Here is a 20,858-nt window from a genome sequence, read left to right as displayed (position 1 = left end):
CTGAGATTGCCACGTTTATAAAGCCACCTGTTTTGAATGAAACTTTATCTGTTATAACCAGACTCAAGAAATAAAGCTAGAGAGTATGATAAATTTTCAATAGGGATTTACAAAAAAAAAAGGAAAAAAAAAAGAAAATGGGGAAAGTGATTTGTTTTAACCTGTCTCTTTGAAGTTTGATGCATCGTGTCTTAAATGCTGATCTGGCAAATGTGATAAAGTCTACTGTCATTAGCAAGCAGAAAAGGGAGATTGATTCAGTTGTTCCGGCAAAATTTATAACTCTTTTAAACGGACTTCATCGGTATTGGACGATCAGTTGAACAAGAGAAAAAAAAGTACAAGACTCTGGAAGTTTATCCCAAGTATGAGGAATAACATAGCAAAAACAAAGTAAAAAAAAGGACGCAAACATTTTGAAATGAAATGATATGTTTTTCTTTTGTTCTTACCTGTAGGATCTTTATAATATGTTTGGTAATGTTTTCCCATAAACGACCCTCTTAGGAAGCGTTTATTAGAGGATTTATGGTAATTTAGCACTCACAAAGATATAAAACAAAAATCGTATTTATAACAGACTGTTTTATAGGTGTTGTCGTTCTGCAAAATTTACAGTTTTTTGTGTGGAAAACATTAATTTTTTATAATCTATCTAACGAATACTTCCAATATCAAAACATTAGTCTTGTTCAGGACTTTTTCTTGTCATGACAGCTGAAGCATGTAAAATTAATTTATATGTTTATAGTAAGGAGAAGCCAGTCAGTATGATCTTCAAAATAAACACTGTCATCATGAACTCTAATCAGTAGCCGTCTCACAGCGCAGTTCGGTTCTCCTTTAAGAACATTATCGTGATGCAAACGCTTACGCTAAGAAACATCTTATACCTGTTAATGTGTTTTCTGCTTTTATATTTTATGAACATTATAGTTTCCTAAAAAGAAAGCCATGGCCTAAAAATGGAAATTTTTATGACCTTCTCTCTCGAGTAAGCGCCCACAGTAAAAGTAAAAAAATTAAATATGTGCCCTGGGCGCTTAATCGAGCATTTACGGTACAAAAGACGCTATAAAAGTCAGCTTTTACTTTCATTTTTAAATGGATTTTTTAATTGATGATCTGTTGCTTTTTTGTATCCTGCTTGTGCAAATATATGCGAATGGTACGTAAAATTCCTTACAAAAAAAATCCAGCTTGGATGCTAAAATACCATGATGACCTTTACTACGTTAAAGTTTGAAATACAGTCTTCCATTGTGTGACAGATTTTTATGACTATGTTTTGATTGATTTATAAGATCGGATTGTGTGTTGTAACAGGTTTTCTGGGTGGAGTTAAAACTTTCCTATCGTTGCTAGTGTTGTGATCCAAGGCAGTCACTTTCACGTTTTCGGTTGTTCATAAATTTGGAAGAAAAATTAGCCTAGAAATCCAAGGAATTAGAGATCTCGAACTGGTGAATGGTCTTGAAGTGCTGGATATGTTATCTACACATGACGTTTTAAAGCTGACGTAAACACGTGATAAGAAATTGATAAAGTAAGTGATAAGAACATATGTTTTAAACCCATTACTAGTTGTGACAAGAAAGTCCGTTTTATTTCAGGTAATTTAAATTTAATTTCCTGTGGAAGATACCATTTGACCAAAATTGACGGCGATATCTCAGTATTAGATAGCTTGTGTGGAATATATCAGCAAATAGTAGCAGATATGAACTAATTAAACTCTTCAGCAATATTTCAGTTATAGAAATTCCATCGAAGTCCTTTCTATCACGGACACGCGAAATGAGGCACGAAGGGTCAAAATCAGTTATCCCTTCTGCTAAGCCCTTCTTCAATTTGCCTAAGATTAAATTTAGAAAGCACATTCTTCTCCAGTTGTCAACTCTCGTTTTTTGCTACGAACAGATGTAGATATAAGAAATATGTTCTTAAGGTATTTCTATCAGCAAGAGCGAAAAAACATATATACAAAAAAATTATATAAATATTTTAAAAAACCTAACTGTACGAAAGATGCATGCAGTTCACTTATGTGGTTATCTGGAATGAAAAATTTAACTGTATTTTGAATGAAAAAATTGTAAAGAATATTATACTCCCTACGACAGTGTGTACACGAAGCTGGTACAGCAAGACAGTTAATAGAGGCACGAATACTTATACAACAGAAAGATGTGAGAACAAAGTTGCACATGGCAAAATGTCTGTACCAGTTTCAGCAAAAAACGAGAACTTTCCTTAAAATTAGTTACACAGCCTCGCTTCCAAATAAAAAAAATAAAATTTTGTGGCAAAATTATAAAAATGAATTTCAATATAATATTTATTGCTTAGACACCCTCGTTTCCAGCGGAGTGGAGGGTGCAGTATTTATTTTGTTAAAAATTTATCGTTTCCATATCTTTTTGTTTTAACCTCATGGCTAATTTATAAGATTTCGGTCTGTTTTTCCTCGACAAGTTTTGCGTAGAAAACTCGTCCGAATCTTCTTCGTATTCATCGTCTGTCAAAGTTGTCTGAGAACAAGAAAAACTTTCGCTCGATATGTGTCCAGTCATGGAATTTTCAATCGCATATTCGCGAGCATGTTTTCCATCTAGGTCTATAACGGCTTTATATCTTGGAAGAGTTGCGTATTTTTGAACAGGCATACTCTCAGTTCGTTTTACACTCGCCGTCTTCGTTCGAGGAAAAAAAGATTGCTGTCCTTCGACATGGTTTGAGTATATATTAAGCAGTTCGTTTTCCGTAGTTATATGGGGAAGGTTTAAGTCTGAGCTACTACTGCTCGCTGAAACGGTATCGACGCAATTCAATTCTTTTATCGAATCTAAAACTCGCGAAGAGCGTTTTTCGAATTTACTAGTCCTTACGACGACTTCATCTGACAGTGAAGAAAGCGAACTTAGTTCAGATTCTGTTGATGTATTTAAAGAAAGATTGTCGGTTTCAATATCTGTCGAACCACTGGGTGTATCATGAAGAGATAAACTGGACACTAAAATTGAGAAAAGAAACGCGATTATTAACGATTATTAACGCGATTAATGTTACCGTAATAGGAACAACAAGAAAAAACAAGAAAGAACTGGTTTTCACATAAGTATCAAGCTTTTATAGCTGGTTTCCACATGCATTTTTAAGGCTCTTACTTCCAGTCAACAGTGCATTTTCTTCATCCTTTATTTTTCTTAATTCTTCCAACTTTGCTTTTAATTTGGATTGTCTTTTCTTCAGTTTCACACCTAGCTCTACTCTTCGCACAGCATCGATAAACTTCACCACCAAACTAAAAAAAGAAACAATAAGAAAATTGAGACATATAGCGTTTGACGAATTTGGCGCGAAACACTTTAGGAAAAAGTAATAATTTGGCACCACAGCAGTTTTTGTTGATCAGCGTTGTAAGACTAAACCGTATCAGGAGAATTAAGGCTTTTTGAGGAGGATTTTCAACTATTTTTAGGTTGAAGACAATATTCTTTGAAGAAGAATAAAACTACAAGACTGTTCTCCATAAATTATGGTAAATTCATTTTGAAGCTTCATATTTCATCGGCTGTGTAATACAAAAAGGCACTCTTTGATTACGTAATGAAAATTTATTGTGTAGTCAAAGTTGAGGATATTTGAGGAAAAAGTCTTATCACAGTGCTACCTTTAAATTAGAATGGAAGATATTTTAAGTTGCGGGGAGAATTTGGGAGGTCTAAGAAAACATACTAACCTTGAAACATGTGAGTTTCAGTGTACCCAACGAACAAATGTTGTTTATATAAAAAGTAAAAAAAAGCGAACAAAGTAAAGATGAAGGAATTAATTCTTACATCAGTTCTTGTTTTGCTTCTGTTATCAGGTCGACAATCTTTAAATGTTCTGTCTCTTCAACATTCTGACTATTTACTTCCACTATGACGTCACCCTCTCGGAGACCGGCTAAATAGGCGGGACCTTCATCTTCTACGTAGCGAACGAATGTTTTCTTTTGCGCTGTTTCTTTTTGTTTACCGAAACCGTATGTCTAAGAAAACAACACAGTTCCTATGCAGGTGGATATTGAGACTAGTGTATCAAATGAAACAATATGGGTAATCGAGAAGAGAATTCGCCATTATGGAAGGTTTAGCGAGTAGAAAACCTTACTCCCTAACGAGTCAAAATATAACTTGTTTATTTCGTAGTCTGGTGTAACTACAAACACGAATTTTCTGCACATACCTGCAACCAAAATCCAAAGCCTTGTTCATTGTTTTTCGAGAGTTTAAGTGTCCGACGTTCGTTGCGTGGTGGTTTCACATCAGGGCTATAAAAATACAAATTGGAATGAGTTGACTAGATGTAAAAAAGAAAGCAAAATATGAAAGCAGAGATAGAAAGTGTTGATAGTTTCAAAATGAAAGCCTTTCGGAAATGTGTTTGAATACACGCATTTTTCGTAAGAATATCCAAAATCTTACCATCTTTTTTAATATAAAATTCAAGTGATATTCTTATAAACCGCTTTCTTATAAAAAGAATGCATTCTAAAATTAGAAACAGCTACAATAACGGCTACTTGAGGTTAAAATGACAGAGAAAGGTAAAATATTGACATGTACAGTAAATCATAGATATACGATCAAAGGTGTCATTTTTTAAAATTGCTTTAGGACATAAAAAGGACTACGCCATTAACTTGTGCTAAATGTCGAGGGTATTAAGTTCTTATATCGTTTCCACTGCACAACCAGCAAGCTAATCGATCATTCGTTATTAATTCATCAGTATATAACTATGGAATTAAACTTCTATTTTATTGCACAACCGCTAGCAGGTTTTCAAATTGTCGCGACAGTACTCTATTATTTAAACAGGTCTGGAGTTCTTTGATCTTGTGTGTATGAATTGTTTTATAAATCGTGTCATGCAATAGTAAAAAACGTCAGCATTTCTAAATCACTGGCTGAATCAAATAAATAAATAAAAAAGTAATACACTGAATAGAATTTATTGCGTATAATGGCAGCTATAACGGGTCATAAAATAGCGTGTATTACACATGCAACAGGGTCGCATTCACTGATTTCCTGTCAGAAAAAATTAAACGACATTCTCGAAATCTCCAAGATTTAAATTTCAGCGTTCTAACTACCAAGCGATCCTTCAAAATGGTTTAGCCTATGATTTAAAAACCCATCTAAGTCTATATTTTTAAGTAAATCCCGTCCCCCGACAATAATAATAATAATAATAAATAATAATAATAATAATAATAAATAATAATAAATAATAATAAATAATAAATAATAATAATAATAATAATAATAAATATATAGAAAAATAGAAAGAATAAAATATTAAAAACATTTCGACGATTTAATTTTTTTACTAGATTCGAATACCTAGAGTCGGCTTCAACCTTTGCAAAAGATTCGCAACCCTGAAGACCGTAGTTGCTAAGTAACGATTAAATGACGTCATCAGATATTACAACTACACGAAAGACAAATAAAATTGTCGGTGTCGGCGAGTGATTCAAGCGAGGTTAATCGTAAGATACGTTCGAATGCAGGTGTTTCGCTTTTTAAAGTATTCCCCAAGTTTCGATCATACCACTTTTGATAACTCACTTTGAGAGCGGTAAAACAAAGAAAAAAATCTCAAATTAAAAAAACCCAATAAAATTAAGAACGAATTTTTAACTGTAAACCTACCCTCGAATATATGGAAAAAAAATATCTAAATTTCTGGAAAATTTCCTTCGTGGTCTCTGTTTCTCAGTTCTTTTCACCAACGAACGAAAAGAGAAGCTGCGTCTCAGCGAGTCCAATCTTCTCTCCATCATATCTGTATAAACATTCAGCGTGGAATTGGAGAAATTTTTCGTCAGTGTTGTAAAAGCTTTCACATTTAACGAGTCTTTCATGATGACCGAGAACAAATTTCACATATAAACTTCTCTTCTTTTCAATTTCTATTATTGATATACTTCTAAGAATGATTTTCAATTTAAAAACTTTTACTTTCTGTTAACAAACACATCGACATCAGAAAAATATCTCTTCTTCACAGATTTTATCACTAGTTACTTTTCCATCACACATATGAAACTTCTCTTCTTGTTATTTTCGTAAAGAACGCGCATGGCAATGAGCATGTTATATATACAGAAAAATCTTTCAACAAGCTATGGTTAGCACCTCAAACCATACTGAAATACGCACATGCTGAAGAGCGTTAACTAAAGTTTCTGCGAAGAAAATTATTTTAAGATAAAAAATCAAGAGTCTTTGTGGTGGAACAATAGTACACGCGCTAGCTCGTGCAAATGTTTACCCAATCAGTCAATCAATCAAAAAAAAAAAAACGTTTATCGACTTCGCTTAAAAAACACCTGCGCTTGAATGAACAAAAGAATAATAAAAACGTTTCAATTATAAATATTTGACGAGGCAGAACAAATAGAAAATTTGGAGAGAGAAAGAACAATTAACACTCGAACAATCGTACGTTCCTTCTTTACAAGGTTAATTAAACGATTTCATTGGTTTAAAACGAAAATTGAATTCAAATTTATCCAATGGTTTGGGTTACATATTTAGGGTGGATTATCTTTTCCTAATGGCCTTATTTCTTTCTTAGATAAAAACAAAAATCCTTTTTAATAAGACTCCACTTAATATACTCACAAGGATATTAAGAAAAAAATTTCTGAAACAAAAATTGTTAGAAGAAAACTAGTTGTCAAGTGGGTTCCTTTTAATTTTCCGTACATGTAGATAAGAAGAAACTATATAAGAACAAAAGTTTTCATTGCTCAAAAATTTAGAACACAAAAATTAAAAAATTAAAAAGTGCAATAAGCTGCATGTGAAAAAATGATGTCAATTACAAGTGTTTAAAAACAAACAAAAACAAAAACAAATAAAAAAACAACGTCCAGTCAAAATTTAATTTGAACAACTCTCCCAATCTTAGCAGCTACGGTAGTACCACACAAAATATTCCATTCATAAACTTTATTTTAACATAATGTTCACACCTAAACACACTCTCAACGAAAAATATATCATGATGTCAATAAATATTGACATTTTAATCTAATAACCACCACGATGGAGCGTTAGTGTACTTAAAATGACGTCACCCGTCAGTCATTGAGCCGTGACGTCAAAAAATGTAACGCATCATATAGCTTAATGTAATTAAAAGTTTCTACATGTTGCCACAACAAGATTTCTGATAGATGAACGTTTTTTTCGCAGCTCACCTACCATATTGCATTTAATATTTCTTTCTCACATAAATTATGAGCGCGTGAGAAGAGCACGTGGTTATATTTTATCGAATTGCTATATAAACAGATGGATAGGTTCTTCCGAAAGAAATTACAGTATATCAACAAAAAAATATCCAAACCTAAAAAACGACCCTACCTTTGAAGAAAAAAATAAGAATTTAAATTTGTAACACGGGAAGTATTTTAGCTTATCATATAGTGAATTATTTTCAGCTAAGCCATCTTCTCTCGCTACGAAGTTCACCAACACAATTTTGCATCACATAAATTAACCATAACAGTTCTTCTGGTTAAAGATCTTTCACAATGAAACACACATTATGGATGTAATAAAAACATTGAGCAATATTCATAAAAAAAGAGCCAATCTCACACATGGTACGCCGAAAGAAAATTCTTAACAACAAAAACACCGAATATATACAACAAGTAACCCACACAATGCCTCGGTTAGTTAACCATTAGTGTTTTCACACACTCATAATAAGTTTGCGCGATGAGTGTTAAAACGAGATTTGTGAGAAGTTTTATTTAATAATCAAAGCTTGTACCACTCGCAAATAAACTCTTAATGTCACGAAATAAAAACAACAAAGACTTGTTTCTGAAAGATAAGAAGATAAAAGAATGAAAGAAGAAAAGGATTTACTAGCCATTATAAAACTATTTGTAAAATGTGCAAACATATCCCACTTAATCATAACCCAATGCTTTGTGTAACTCTCCTTCTGAGTGCTTTTTGTTTACCCCTACGCAGGAGCATCAAGCTGCGTAGATATAGTTACCACTAACAAACGGAGCCTGGAAACCAGGTTGCGTGTATGGAGTCGAAATAATGTTTTGGAAAAGAAGAACAAATGAAGAAATTTCAGAAAAATTGGCTATTGTAAACCTACCCTTTTTTGGCGTCGTCAAACACTTGAATAAGCACCTTCGCAAGCTCCTTGTCCTCTCCAAGATTGATGGATTTTTGCCCAAAGTGTTGCAGAAGATCTAGTTTGGTGGTGAATTTTCCATTAAAGTTGATCTGATCGCAACTGAAAGCAATAACAACATGTTGTGTAAATATGGCGGAAACTTTTCTAGGAAAGTTTACTAAAACTTTACATGGTGCACATTAAGTCACAAAAAAATATTTGTAAGACATTTGTAGGAAAGGCGTATTTGTTGGGAAAAGCGTATCTCTTAAAAAAAGGGTATCTCTTGGGAAAGGCGTATCTCTTGGAAAAGGCGTATCTCTAAGGAAAGGCGTATCTATTCGAAAAGGCGTTCTTGTTGGGAAAGGCGTATCTTTTGGGACAGGCGTATCTCTTGGGAATGGCGTATCTGTTCGGAAAGGCGTCTTGTTGGGAAAGGCGTATCTGTTGGGACAGGCGTATCTCTTGGGAATGGCGTGTCTGTTGGGCAAGGCGTTTTTCTGGGAAAGGCGTTTTTCTGGGAAAGGCGTATCTGTTGGGCAAGGCGTATCTGTTGAGAAAGGCGTATCTGTTAGGAAAGCCTTATTTGTTGGGAAAGGCGTATATGTTGAGAAAGGTTATGAAGTGACAAAACGTGAATGTAGTTTAAAAGACGAATATTAAAAACTTGTCTAAATTGTTAATATATTCTAAAAATGTTAAGCTGATTATTAATGAGAAAAAATATTATTGCTCAAATCTAACAAAACACGATTTTTAATAGAATTATGTCATTCTTTATTTAAAGAAGTGCATTATCAGCATAAATATAACTGAATGACAACTCAGAAAAACATGTACGTTAACAAGAAAAAATTCTTCCAGTTTTTTGGTATAATTATATCTAGTATAAAAGCTATTTGCTATAATTAATGACAAGAGTAAATTTATGACGTCATTAATTCTCTAATAATAGAATGAAATTTAAAAAAAAAAACATTTGGATAAGAAATAAAAATGTCCTTTCACGTCACAAAATTATTACATTACTTTTTTATTGTGCTACAAAATAGCACACAAGGATGTTTAATAATATTTACTGGCTTAAAAAAATGATTTTACCAGTTGTTCACGCCCTTTATAATATAATTACGCCCTAGTTGACATAGAATAACCACTTGGCTATTGGTACAGACTATACTAAAAATAGCCGTTGCCTATTTGTCTCGACGCAATTTTATAATTGTTGTACCTGTACCAGGCTATCAACTGGTAGCATTGTACCGACTGGTAACCTTGTACTGACTGGTAGCCTTGCACCGACTGGTAACCTTGTCGTAGAGCTTTCGCTTCCAGTGCGTTTGGTCTTAGGTTCAAACACCGGCTGAGTCATGCCAGAGGCTATTAGTGTGAGACTATCCTCTCTGTTTAGCCTTCAGCATGAGAATAGGATTGACATCTTAGGCGGTTGTCTATTTGAGCGGCTGTTCTTTCATGGCTTCCGTAGATCAAATGAAAGCTTTATATACACTAGAATCCCTTTTCTAGGACCCTCATTAAAAATAGTACCATTAGAACTGAGGAGGCTGTTCTGGGTAAATAATTTCAATAATTAACACAAATACGATATATAAAGAAAGGTGAACTTGTGGATTTAACTACGAGTTATTAACTAGTTTCTACATAAATATTTCAATCGGGCCAAGTTAGACGGTATAAACATCTACGGGGAAAGCCGTGGATTTCCACACGGGCTACCGAATAGTTTAATATCAAATACTAGATTGACGAGCTCATTACAAACACTTCCTTATCACGTTCGGTTCTATTTCGTAGTTACTACGCCATCTTGAAAATGTAAATGTCAATAAAAAAGCAAAAGCAAATGTTATCACTTACCTAAAAGATGTTTTGAGGTCTGATCCTTTATGATTTCTGATGTAACTTTTATCCTCTGCGTTCCAAGTGTTCGTGTAATTATCGTTGTTGTCTCGTGTGCTACAAAAAGCAAGATATATACAATAACATGTGGTTAATAGTTTTGAATTTGTGAAATAGATTTTTTATCCCGAAATTATTAGAAAAAAAACTCAGCGGCGTTAATTTTCGCGAAGATTAATTATCGAGGAGATTAATTATCGCCGATAACAGAAGCATTATTCCCAGCAAATGGTGAGAATTTTTGAGTAAATGATAAGATACCGTACAGTGAATGTAGGATTAAGCGCGCAACTCGAAAAAGTGTCCGTCTGTCAGGAAAATAATTTTATAAGTGCCCACCCTTAGATAACCGCTCATCCTCTGCTTACGAAATGGGTGCCTATTCGCAGCTGTAGTCAAATCTCTCAAATTTCTGCGATGTATGTTTTTCTTTACCGATTTATTCTCATTAGTTTTTATTCATTTGTTGTTTGAATTATATATTCTAAACAAGTAGTTGTTTTAAAAATTATACTGTTGTAAAATAAATTTAATAAGCGCACAGTTTAAATAGCAGCACTTTTGAATTGGCGCCCTTGCCTTAGAGGCTCAAAGACTAAACAAGCCAAGATTAACGGTAAAAGAAACTGGAGTGATTTTTAATTAAAAAGGTGAACTTACCCTTTTGCGACAAACTTTTTGTAGACAGCATCTAAAGCACAACAAAAAAGGGTGTTACTGACCAAAATAGACAACTTTTTACTTGTATAAAAACAAAACAAAAAGCACATTATCTCTGTGACAAAACAAAAATTCTGGTCAATAATTTTTGACAGGTTGTCACGTTTCATACCCGAACATGTGAAATTGTAGTGGCACATGGGAAAGAATTAACAAGTACATCAGAATTTCGCTCGATTAAAAAAATTTAGAGCAAATTTAATTTACCAGCTTGTGTAAGAACTTTATAACGTAAAGAAGATGATCGAGACAAGCGCTTCGTTTTCTTTGCCCGAACTGGTTCAGCAAGGCAAAAAGGTTGCGAGGAAACATCGCATTTGTTATTGTCTTGTTCACCCAATTTTCCAACCGAAGACGACGAACGTAAGAGCTTAGAGCGGAAACTTCTTTTCACTTTACGTTTCCATTCATACAGGCGATGATAGTATGCAAACACATCCAAAACGAACGTATTCTCTGCTCCTAACGATACACTCATCTTCGCAATAATAAAAACACAATTTCAATGATAACTCCCAACAAATTCCACAAATGATTAGCTGTAATAAACCTTCTTTTTTACAACTTAACGTTAGCATGAAAACAAAGAAATGCTTGAGCAAACACCGCTTAATATCTACTCTTTGCTAAGATTACTTGTGATAATCTGGCATAACACTGTGAAATTCAACCATTACTCCGTTGTAACGTTTACACGGAATGTTAGGTTCTCATGAACTCCTTGTAAACAAAACCAACACTGGAGATTGTTTGCTTATCATACAACGTTCTAACACAACAACAACAATCAAACACTTGACAAACTTCTTCTCATTGAAGCTTTGTAAACAGACTCCATAAAGAATGGAATGCACTAAAAGGACTTGAAACTAATTACATGTAGAGGATTTCCGGTTGTAATGATTCATAACACCAGGAAAATGTTATTTCGGAAAACAAACTCGGACAACATAATCATTTCTTCACGTACATCTCCATCACAGTGATAACTAGGAAAACTCGTGCAACTGATGCTATTAAGTCTAAAACTACGACGAAGGAGATCAAACTTTCTGTTAATCGGATTTAACCCGGTTATGAAAAAAGGGTGATATTTATATAGTGCCGATTTGTAAAGGCATTTCATAGTGAGAATCTGATTAATTATATGTGATATCTCATAGATTGTGTAGTCAGTTTTATAGTCCGATTTGTCAACAAAGATGACATGATCATAACCGTCGCGAAATTTATCAAAAATGATATATAATGATATGCAGGAATTCACGAAAACCGTGCGTTATATACCCACGGTTTTCGTGAATTCCTGAAATTTATTCTCCCTTGAAAATTTCATTTGTGCATCTTCTCTATTTTCTACTGGCTTATGAAGGCAGCCCAAAAGCAAAGTGGGATTTGCAACATTTTATTTGAAGCAGAGGGACTTGTTGTAGACAAATGTAACAAAAGCAATTTAGGTAATTCAGGAGACAGTTAGCTACATAAAAGGCTGTGGGAAAAGACTGCTAAAAAAATCGTATATAAGAAACGGCAGAAACAAAGTGTATAACATGAAAAAAACTGGCAACATGTTTAACGAAAAAGATCAGAAGCATCAAGGAAGAAGTGTGGCAAGAAAGGAAAGTATTAAAATAGAAGAGTAGGAGGGAAAGTAGTGAGAGAAGAGTGTACATAATACGTATCACTTTGATCATTGTTTTTGAGTAGAATCAGCAGCGCTAAATCTTGCTGAGCCCTCGCTACCTGCACGATAGAATATCTTTATTTCTTTTTAAATGACACAAGCACTAGTAAGGTCTAAGCAGGAGCATCTCTAAGAGGGTTAGAAACAACACATAACACGGAATACAACTGGAAATACTGCACTCTTCACCTCAGCAAATGTCTCTTTCTCATAGTGTTTTTTTTATTTCGGCAACTACGAAAATATCACACGTGCATGAAGAAAGCATATAACTTTTTTGGTGGGTTTATAATATTGATAGAATTTCAAAAATGACACATAAAACAGGTGAATTTAAATGCACAAGCTAGATTTGTAAAGCTTAGAATTTTCTGGACACGAGATTACTTAAATTCTACGCATCCATCCAAAGAATTTTCAGGTTTTTCACAACTTTCAGTTTTTTCACAAAAAAGACACGTACTAAACCATCAAAATAAAAGAATTTTTTAAGGTTGTAAGAAAGCGTATGGAAATGAAAAGGAGGAGGATACATGAAGGGAGGAGAAATGGAATGACTTTAAAATTTGGCACATGACCTACCCAAAATGGTATCACAAAATTACTCCTTCTCTGCCAAGAAAGACTTGAAAAATTCAGAGTATAACTAGTGGCCAATTTCTAACAATAGAAAGAAAACAATTGACATGCGAAGAGTGTGTCATGTTCTCTCTTACAAAGCTCAAAACAAGAATCTAAGAAGAGGTCTGCTTTCAACATTAATAGCTGGCATTTTTAAGTTCCTAACATTTCTTTGTAAGTTTTGTTACTCAGTTAGTTCTAGTAGAGAAAAATGAATACGTTTTTTAGATTTTAAAATTCTACATCAACTCTATTCAAAGACGATATTATTATTATTACTTTTTCTGTATTGACCACGCATTTGTGTATTGATTAAATCTTCTCAGTTTTCTCACCTTTTATTTGTCCAGATTTTCTTCCAATTTTATAAATTTCCGCCAACATATTCGAAGCCAAACAACACAAAATCGTTTTTTCAAAATATTCCAAACTAAGTCATCTCGCAATTACTCGAGGCATTTAATTAGAAAATTTTTTTGCACTGATTGTCAAAAATAAAAACTACAAATTCTCACAGGTGATTAACAACTCTCTAAGCAACCATTTCGAATCACATTAATGTAATATATACATTATGCTTGCTTTTAAAAGTTTTTTTAGAAATTCAGACTTCATATAGCGTGTAATTTATATAGTGCCAAAACAAAAAGACAACAGTCATTTCAAACTATAAAATTAAAAGTTATTGATTGGGTATAATAGAAAATTGCATGGCATTGAGATGTACATACAGATACGATTAAATCTTTTAATACGGAAATTTAAACCGTTCCGTTCGCGCCATCAAAGAGAGAGAGAGAGATTTACAAAAGACGATTATGATTGTCCCTCTCATTGTCAACTTCAGCGCAGCAATGACAGAACAATGAAAATGTATGCTACCCTTTCTTTTCAATAAGTATGGCTGTCATCGAAAAACAATGCAACTTTTCTTTTTAAGACATGTTTTATATAAGAATCAGTTTATAAAAAACACAAGGCTGGGATTATAGTTTTGTTTACAGCACAAAAAGCTATCACATTTAAACAATACTCTAGAAGCAAAAAAATTTATTAATTCTGCTAAATGTTTGGAAAATTAGGTTCTTATGCAAAAATCGAAGAATTTTTAAAAGCACAGGGTTGAACCATTACAGTACCCAAAAGTTTTGTTATAAGAAACCTTATCTTTATTTTTTGATGACTGGCATTTTTTTCCTGCAAACCAAAAGTTAGTTAAAACATTCTAAAAGAAGAGTTTTGTAACTGTAATTGTAGTAAAAAATAAGACTTTTGTTACCAGACCTCCCGTCATGTGAAGATGTTTCATCTTTTCTTTCAGCATTTTCGGTAGCTTATGTTATGACCTGTCTTTAGTTTCTTGGGCCACAAAAAGTAATGGATAGAATATGATATGATGGCTCCATAACTTCCAAATATGAAGGATCTAAGCTTTTATAACGCAAACAGAATTTTGACTAATAAATCAAACCGGTAACTGATCAAGTGTAAAGCTCAAAAAAACATTTGCTCTTTTAAAGAAAAAAGATTCAACAAATATCCCAGCAGCCGCAATCCAGATCCATCCAATATTTTTATAACATTTTTAGTAGCTTCGAACCTCTTTTTGATAATTTAGATCCCCGGGGTTCATAATCCAGAAGTTCTTAGTTTCAAATCTACCACTGCTTACAACTGCATTTTTTTCTGAAATAATCGAATGGCTATGATGCATATGTGGCGAGGTTGATTAACTTTACATACAGCAATAAAATCATTACATCGTCCAATCTACGTTGAACACAGAGCGACGGGGCAAACTTGCTGGTTCTTTTAGGACACTATTTTCTTTTCATGATTCTATCATCAACAACAAAGCTCTCTGGTAGGAGGTCTTCAGTAATGTCTAATTTACATGAACACTATTAACCTTTATAAAAAAGCAAGATAACGGTAGAATAAAATATAGGTCACAGTGTATAAAGCAGACTGTATGTAATCACAGAGGATATATTAGAATGAGACGAGGGAAAAGAAAGCATGGTACAAGTCCACACATCATGGGTGGAAATTTCTATCACCTGATTATAAAAATATAAAAGAATTAATAATCAAACGAACGAACGAACAAATAAAAAACTAAATAACCAACAACATAAAAAATAACTAAACAACAAACAAACAATAAATAAATGAATAAATAAATAAATAAATAAAAAAACAAACAATAAAACCAAAAAACAAACAAACTTACTAGTGATACCATCTTCTCGTCCACTGTCACCTTCTTCCTCCTCTTCATCAACTTCTTCACCTGAAGATGGGTAATACGGATTCATTAAAAACATAACAGCCAGTTCGTCAACAAGACTGCAGAATCTTATCCCTAATCTCTTGTATTGTGTTTTAAGTGAATTGACAACACGTACTACATGCAATGTTGTTCTTTCTAAGTGTTTTAAAAAAAGGTTTTAATTTTTCATTATAAAAATTTAATACTAAAAGTCAACGTTCTCTTCGTTGCAGATGTTATGTGAAATAATTTTCATTATTAATCAGTTATCAGGGAAATTTTTTTAAAGCTAAGTCATTAATTTTAATTGCGCGTTTATTATGGCTTTCAGTGAGATTAAAGTTCACGTCAGGTTAATAAACCACTCAGATGGAGTGCAGGCCAGGAAATTGTCTCCGTAGATGATAATCACATGAATAGACGTGCCTCGCTAAGCAAATATCGATTGTAAGTTTTGAAACCGCAGAGGTAAAAGAAAGAATACTGTTACCCATAGAATATATCGGTCGTAATACTTAAGGTAATATCGCAATATTATCGCAGCTATAATACCGCAAGAGTAATGTAGGTGTAATACCGTTAGTGATACCGCAAAGTTATGCAAGCCGTAATACCGTAAAATAAAACCGGAAGAATACGGCAGCTGTAATACCATAAGATAATCGATTATTAAAAGATAAAAAACAAAAAAAAAAAAAACATTCTAGATTAAGCAGTGAGGGGAGAGTAAAGAACTAAAACATGTTGCTTACCTTCCGAGCTTGACGAACCGACAATAATGCTGATTCCTTTTTGTCTCAACTTTTTCTTTATAACAATGCCACTTCCCCATCTTCTTAAGAAAGCGTTATTAATCTCACTATCACCGTCTAACATGTCGTCATCTGTTTCAATGTCAGACTCTTTCTCATTCATTTCAGTTGTTGTATCTTTAACACCTTCCCCTTCAGTTTGTTCACCTTCCCCATCAGTTTGTTCGCCATCAACTACCGTCTCTCCTTCTTCTTCTTCATCGTCTATTTCAGGGGTAGCAATAACAGGAACACCTTTCGCGGTCCCCTTCACAGCAGATGTTTCTACCTCCCATGTTTTGACAGGCCTTATTCTTTTACTTCGCCTATGTCCAGAATACGGAGAGCATACTCTTTCACCGTCTTCTACTTCTTCCTCAACAACCTCATCGTAATCCTGAACTGGACTTGGCGTCTGCAACGTCCGCTCAACAGAATGTTCGGTAAAATCGGCATCTAGTACGCTTTGAGGTAAACAACCGATTAAGGGATAATCGGGAAGATTATTTAACCGAGCTTCTATGTTCTTCTCGCTTCCACTGTTTTGTAAGTCTTTAACCAAACTATTCATTGAATTTATCAACTCGTCCATTTCTACCAAACATCTCCATCTGCGATTGGGCAGTTTTCCAAAAATGGTAACGTTGGTACCTGCAGGTATGAATGTGCTCATTCTTCCAGGTACGAGGTAGTAGTCTTGCTTGAGTGGACAAACGAACTCCTTTCTTTGGAATGACCCTACGATTAAAGGAATTAAGTCAGGTTTTTATGTAACTTGATTGTAATTCCTAAAATAACTTTTTGCACGCAATCGCGAGAATTTTAACTTGGATCTGATTTACTAAATTAAAATCAATTTATCTTTCAGGTGCTGTTAATTGCTTAAAGGTCCAGCTTGCAATCTAGTGATTGTTAGCCTAAACCTGTCATGGCAGAAGCGACAAAAAATGTTGCAGCAATAAACAAGCATCGGGTTACTTAATGTAAATCTATTTAATCTGGGTATTTTATTAAAAAGAGAGAAATGAGTTGCTATGTTCCTTAAAACATGGAATTAGGAGCCATTTTAAAGATGTTTGAAGTGCTATAATTTAAACATGATATAAAGAGGCATGCTTTTTGTAGAAAATTTAAGGGCTTGATAGTTGGTCAATTGTACGATTCATTATTAAATCCAGTTGCTCCATCAAATCAAGAACACACACTTCGATAGAGCATGCGATGTGTATGGTCGTATGTTAATAGTGGAGGTGGCATCCTCGGCCCCATCGCTTCGCCATCTGACCTATCGGATCGAAAGTGGAGAGTTTGAAACCCCCCTTACTACCGCCCAGATCAAACCGATCAATTCATGAATCCACCAGTGAGGTCGAATTCAACCTCATTGGTGGATCTTTAAACTTGTATTTTCTATGTTTTGATCGCACATTTACAAAGAAACATAATTTTGTTGTTCAAGATGAGAAAGAGAAAAAACTTTATGTACAAATTAGTGATAATCTTTTGACATCGTTTACATAAACTCAAAACGAACAACATATACAGTAAAACTAAAAAAAACGAAGCAACATAAACAAAAAAGACAAATAAAAATAATAATAAAAAATAAAGAAAAACAACCATTTAAAACTATGCAGTCAAAAAAAACAACAACAACTTGAAGTTCAAATTTCTAGTCGAACTAACACAGATACTTTACATAACTTGATAGAAACGATAAAAAACCTAACATGAACACAAAACACGTGCAGCTTTTGAGTTAATTAGCTATCTTGTTACTTAATTACATGATCGTTAAGTTTTAAGTGAAAATGAAATTGTACTTGTCGACATCACTAATTCGCCTCGTCTCTCCTCCTACCATTTCGTAATTGTGATCATTACATGAAACATCTCACAGGAAAGGCTGCCTATGTTGTGGTTACTTAATCTGTTGGATTTGATCATACTTGACCAGTAGGAACTGATATTTATCGCGAAAAGTGTGTCTTATCAATAGTTAAAACAGACGAATAAAACAAACGTAGAGAAAACACAAGTTCCAAATTTGTCTCATTGTTAGGTTGTTTTTTTTGGAGATTTGTTTGTAAATTTGAAGTAACCAAGCGTTAAGAGCAAGTAATTAAAAAATTGAACACAATGGAAAAAGAAATAGATCACAGATTAGAACCACTTTTCACCGCTAATGTTTTGTAACTTCGCAAAAAATGAAAGCAAAAATACAAAGCAAAATCCCCTTTCAAGATCTCCCAGATTTCGTCCGTAAAATACTACTAGAAAAGGCAAATGAAAATACTAAATTTCTTACAGAACTCTACAACACATACCTTTATTTCCCAAGAAGTCAATGATCTGATGCTCCAACTGCCAAAGAAACTCTCGCTTTTCTGCTAACTGCTTCTAAACAAAGACAAGTCAAAACATGTTTATTCGACCATGGTAATAATTGCAAGGGATGGCAGACTAAATTAGGTAAATTAGGTTCTAATTTCGTCAGTAATTATGTTTACTATGTCCAACGATGACGAATAGCAACAAAACAAATAAAACAAAAACAACAACAACATTAACAACAACAACAACAACAATAAAAAAAACAAAACAAACAAACAAAACAGCAGTCCTTTAACCTCAATTCTTTTTCATTCTTTAAATTTTTGAAATTAAAAACACCATATCCTAATTGCCCGGTTAAAATATTCACAAACGTCTCCCACAACAGACGATAAACATGCAATAAAAGACCATTTTCACATATTATTTTAGCATCAGTAACTGAAAGTTCACCGCAAATATTATCAAAAAACTTTTCCGTGATAACTTATAAAAAAGCGTGTTTCTGTAGAAAACTGCTTTCCTCACTTTTCACAATTTTTTGCCAGCAGAATTGTATAACGAAATACACCCGTACACATGATTCATTAAAAATATTCAGAGGTGAAGCTAATCGTGATTAATAAGATATCAAACATGGCAACTGTATTACAGCCAGTCGGAGAAAAACATTGTATATCAATTCAGTTCTAGTTCGTTATGCAAAATTTTCTTTGGAAGGTCTCAGCGCAATTTTTACCTGTAATAACATAGCTACATTTGTTAAAAAAAATGTTCACTTTGATGACTTCTTAACCTTTTCTGTTTTTAGGTACTTGAAGAAAAACACGATGAACAGTGACGTATAATTCTCATTATTCATTTAAAGGCAAAATAAGAATATAACTGAAACTTTAGGAGTTATCCTATTCCTACTACAGGAATATATCAACAGTCTAAACAAGCTTACCTTTAGTTGCTGTCGCGGAGTCAAATCCTTTGTCTTACTTTCTCCAAACAAGGAAACTGAATCAGCTATGCTCACATCTAAATAAAGGAAAAGAAATCAATCTCTTTAACAACCAACAACGACGACGTCTGATACTACCAGTGCATCTATTTTTTGCACTGATTACAAGGCAACCGTATGTACTTCATCTTAATCACTCACATTTTAACTACATAACAATTAGTACGAACTATTTCAAACACGAATGATATGAATTAAGTACAGATTTATTAGCTGATGAAGAATTTTCTAACGGTCTCTCAATGGTTAAATAATTATCATCAATATTAACCCTCTGCACTTACAATCACACAAATATTTTATTCGGCACAACTCATTCATTCATTCATTCATTCATATATTTATACATTCAGTCACTCATTTGTTCATTCATTTATTCATTCATTTATTCATTCATTCATTCACTCATTTATTCATTCTTTCATTCATTCATTCGTTTATCCACAAAAGATTAAATTAAAATGAGTGTCTCAGGTCGTTTAAGGGCTGTTTTGGACCTATACTATAATCTATTTTTAAAGTCATATTGTAACTTACCATCTGAATTTTCATTCACATCCAGCACACTAAAACAAAATGAAGAATTTAAGACAACTTGTCATTTTACTCATAAAAATGGTCATCACTGCAGGTTCATATCGAAGGAGGGGAAAATTAAGTTAACCTTTTCCGCTCACACTCGTGTTTAAAAACACCCTTTGCTCTGCTAAAAAAATAGAAGCTTTTCGAAATTAGGGGCTGAGAAAGTTTTTTTCCCGGATATTTCCATTCCTTTGTCTAAGGGTCAAAGCCTAAGCCTTTTTGATATTTAAACCATGCTTTGTTTTGCTCAGTCTTAAGGTTATAAACATGAGTTACCACGAAAACACGAATAAACACGATAATAATACGAGCTTACACTTAAAGACATATTTGCGTATACTTATTCCGAATTTCAACATTTAAAAACCACCGCGAGCTTGTTGGACATAAATTTTTTGACAATACTGTGAAAACATAATAGTACTACCTTCTTTTTAAAGATTCACGGTGATTCTTATTCATCATAAACCGTGCAAGCTTTAACCTTTCTTCTGCCACTAGAAACCAAAAAATCATCAAAAAAATGGTGCTATGCACAAGCAACAATAACAAGACTTATTTCGTTGGCTTTTAGGAATATCTCCCTGTATTAATTCATGAAAATGAAAACTTGTAGGGAGAATCTTAAGATTTAGGAATATTTCAAATTCGTGCTAGATTGTAAAAAATATTTTCTAAAACGTTCTTTAATTTTAAACCCAAAATGTCTCCTAA

General features: G+C 33.4%; 1 protein-coding gene across 1 annotated transcript; it reads right to left on the bottom strand.

Moving 5' to 3' along the window:
• Positions 1–1,721: 1,721 nt before the first annotated feature.
• Positions 1,722–20,641, bottom strand: LOC130640893 (uncharacterized). Its single transcript, XM_057447487.1, has 13 exons — positions 20,572–20,641; positions 20,100–20,128; positions 19,503–19,579; positions 18,547–18,619; positions 16,181–16,957; positions 15,390–15,449; positions 10,792–10,822; positions 10,090–10,188; positions 8,191–8,331; positions 4,234–4,318; positions 3,843–4,036; positions 3,168–3,304; positions 1,722–3,013 (listed from the first exon to the last, which is right to left on the bottom strand). The coding sequence occupies exons 1-13, from the start codon at positions 20,607–20,609 to the stop codon at positions 2,394–2,396; spliced, it is 2,361 nt and encodes a 786-aa protein (XP_057303470.1). The 5' UTR covers positions 20,610–20,641; the 3' UTR covers positions 1,722–2,393.
• Positions 20,642–20,858: the final 217 nt, after the last annotated feature.

Source organism: Hydractinia symbiolongicarpus, chromosome 4 (assembly GCF_029227915.1).
Source record: "Hydractinia symbiolongicarpus strain clone_291-10 chromosome 4, HSymV2.1, whole genome shotgun sequence".
In the NCBI taxonomy this organism is placed as follows: Eukaryota; Metazoa; Cnidaria; class Hydrozoa; order Anthoathecata; family Hydractiniidae; genus Hydractinia; species Hydractinia symbiolongicarpus.
The sequence above is the reverse complement of the archived record's forward strand: the minus strand, read 5'-3'. Positions and strand labels throughout refer to the sequence as shown.

Bases quoted from the DNA above. Each gene is read 5' to 3' on its own strand.
- LOC130640893 (XM_057447487.1), bottom strand. From the start codon at position 20,609: ATGATGAATAAGAATCACCGTGAATCTTTAAAAAGAAG. The intron at 10,823-15,389 runs GTAAGTTTGTTT...GTTGTGCTTTAG, and splicing joins ACGAGAAGATGGTATCACTA to ATGCTGTCTACAAAAAGTTT. The intron at 8,332-10,089 runs GTAAGTGATAAC...TATTGCTTTCAG, and splicing joins GACCTCAAAACATCTTTTAG to TTGCGATCAGATCAACTTTA.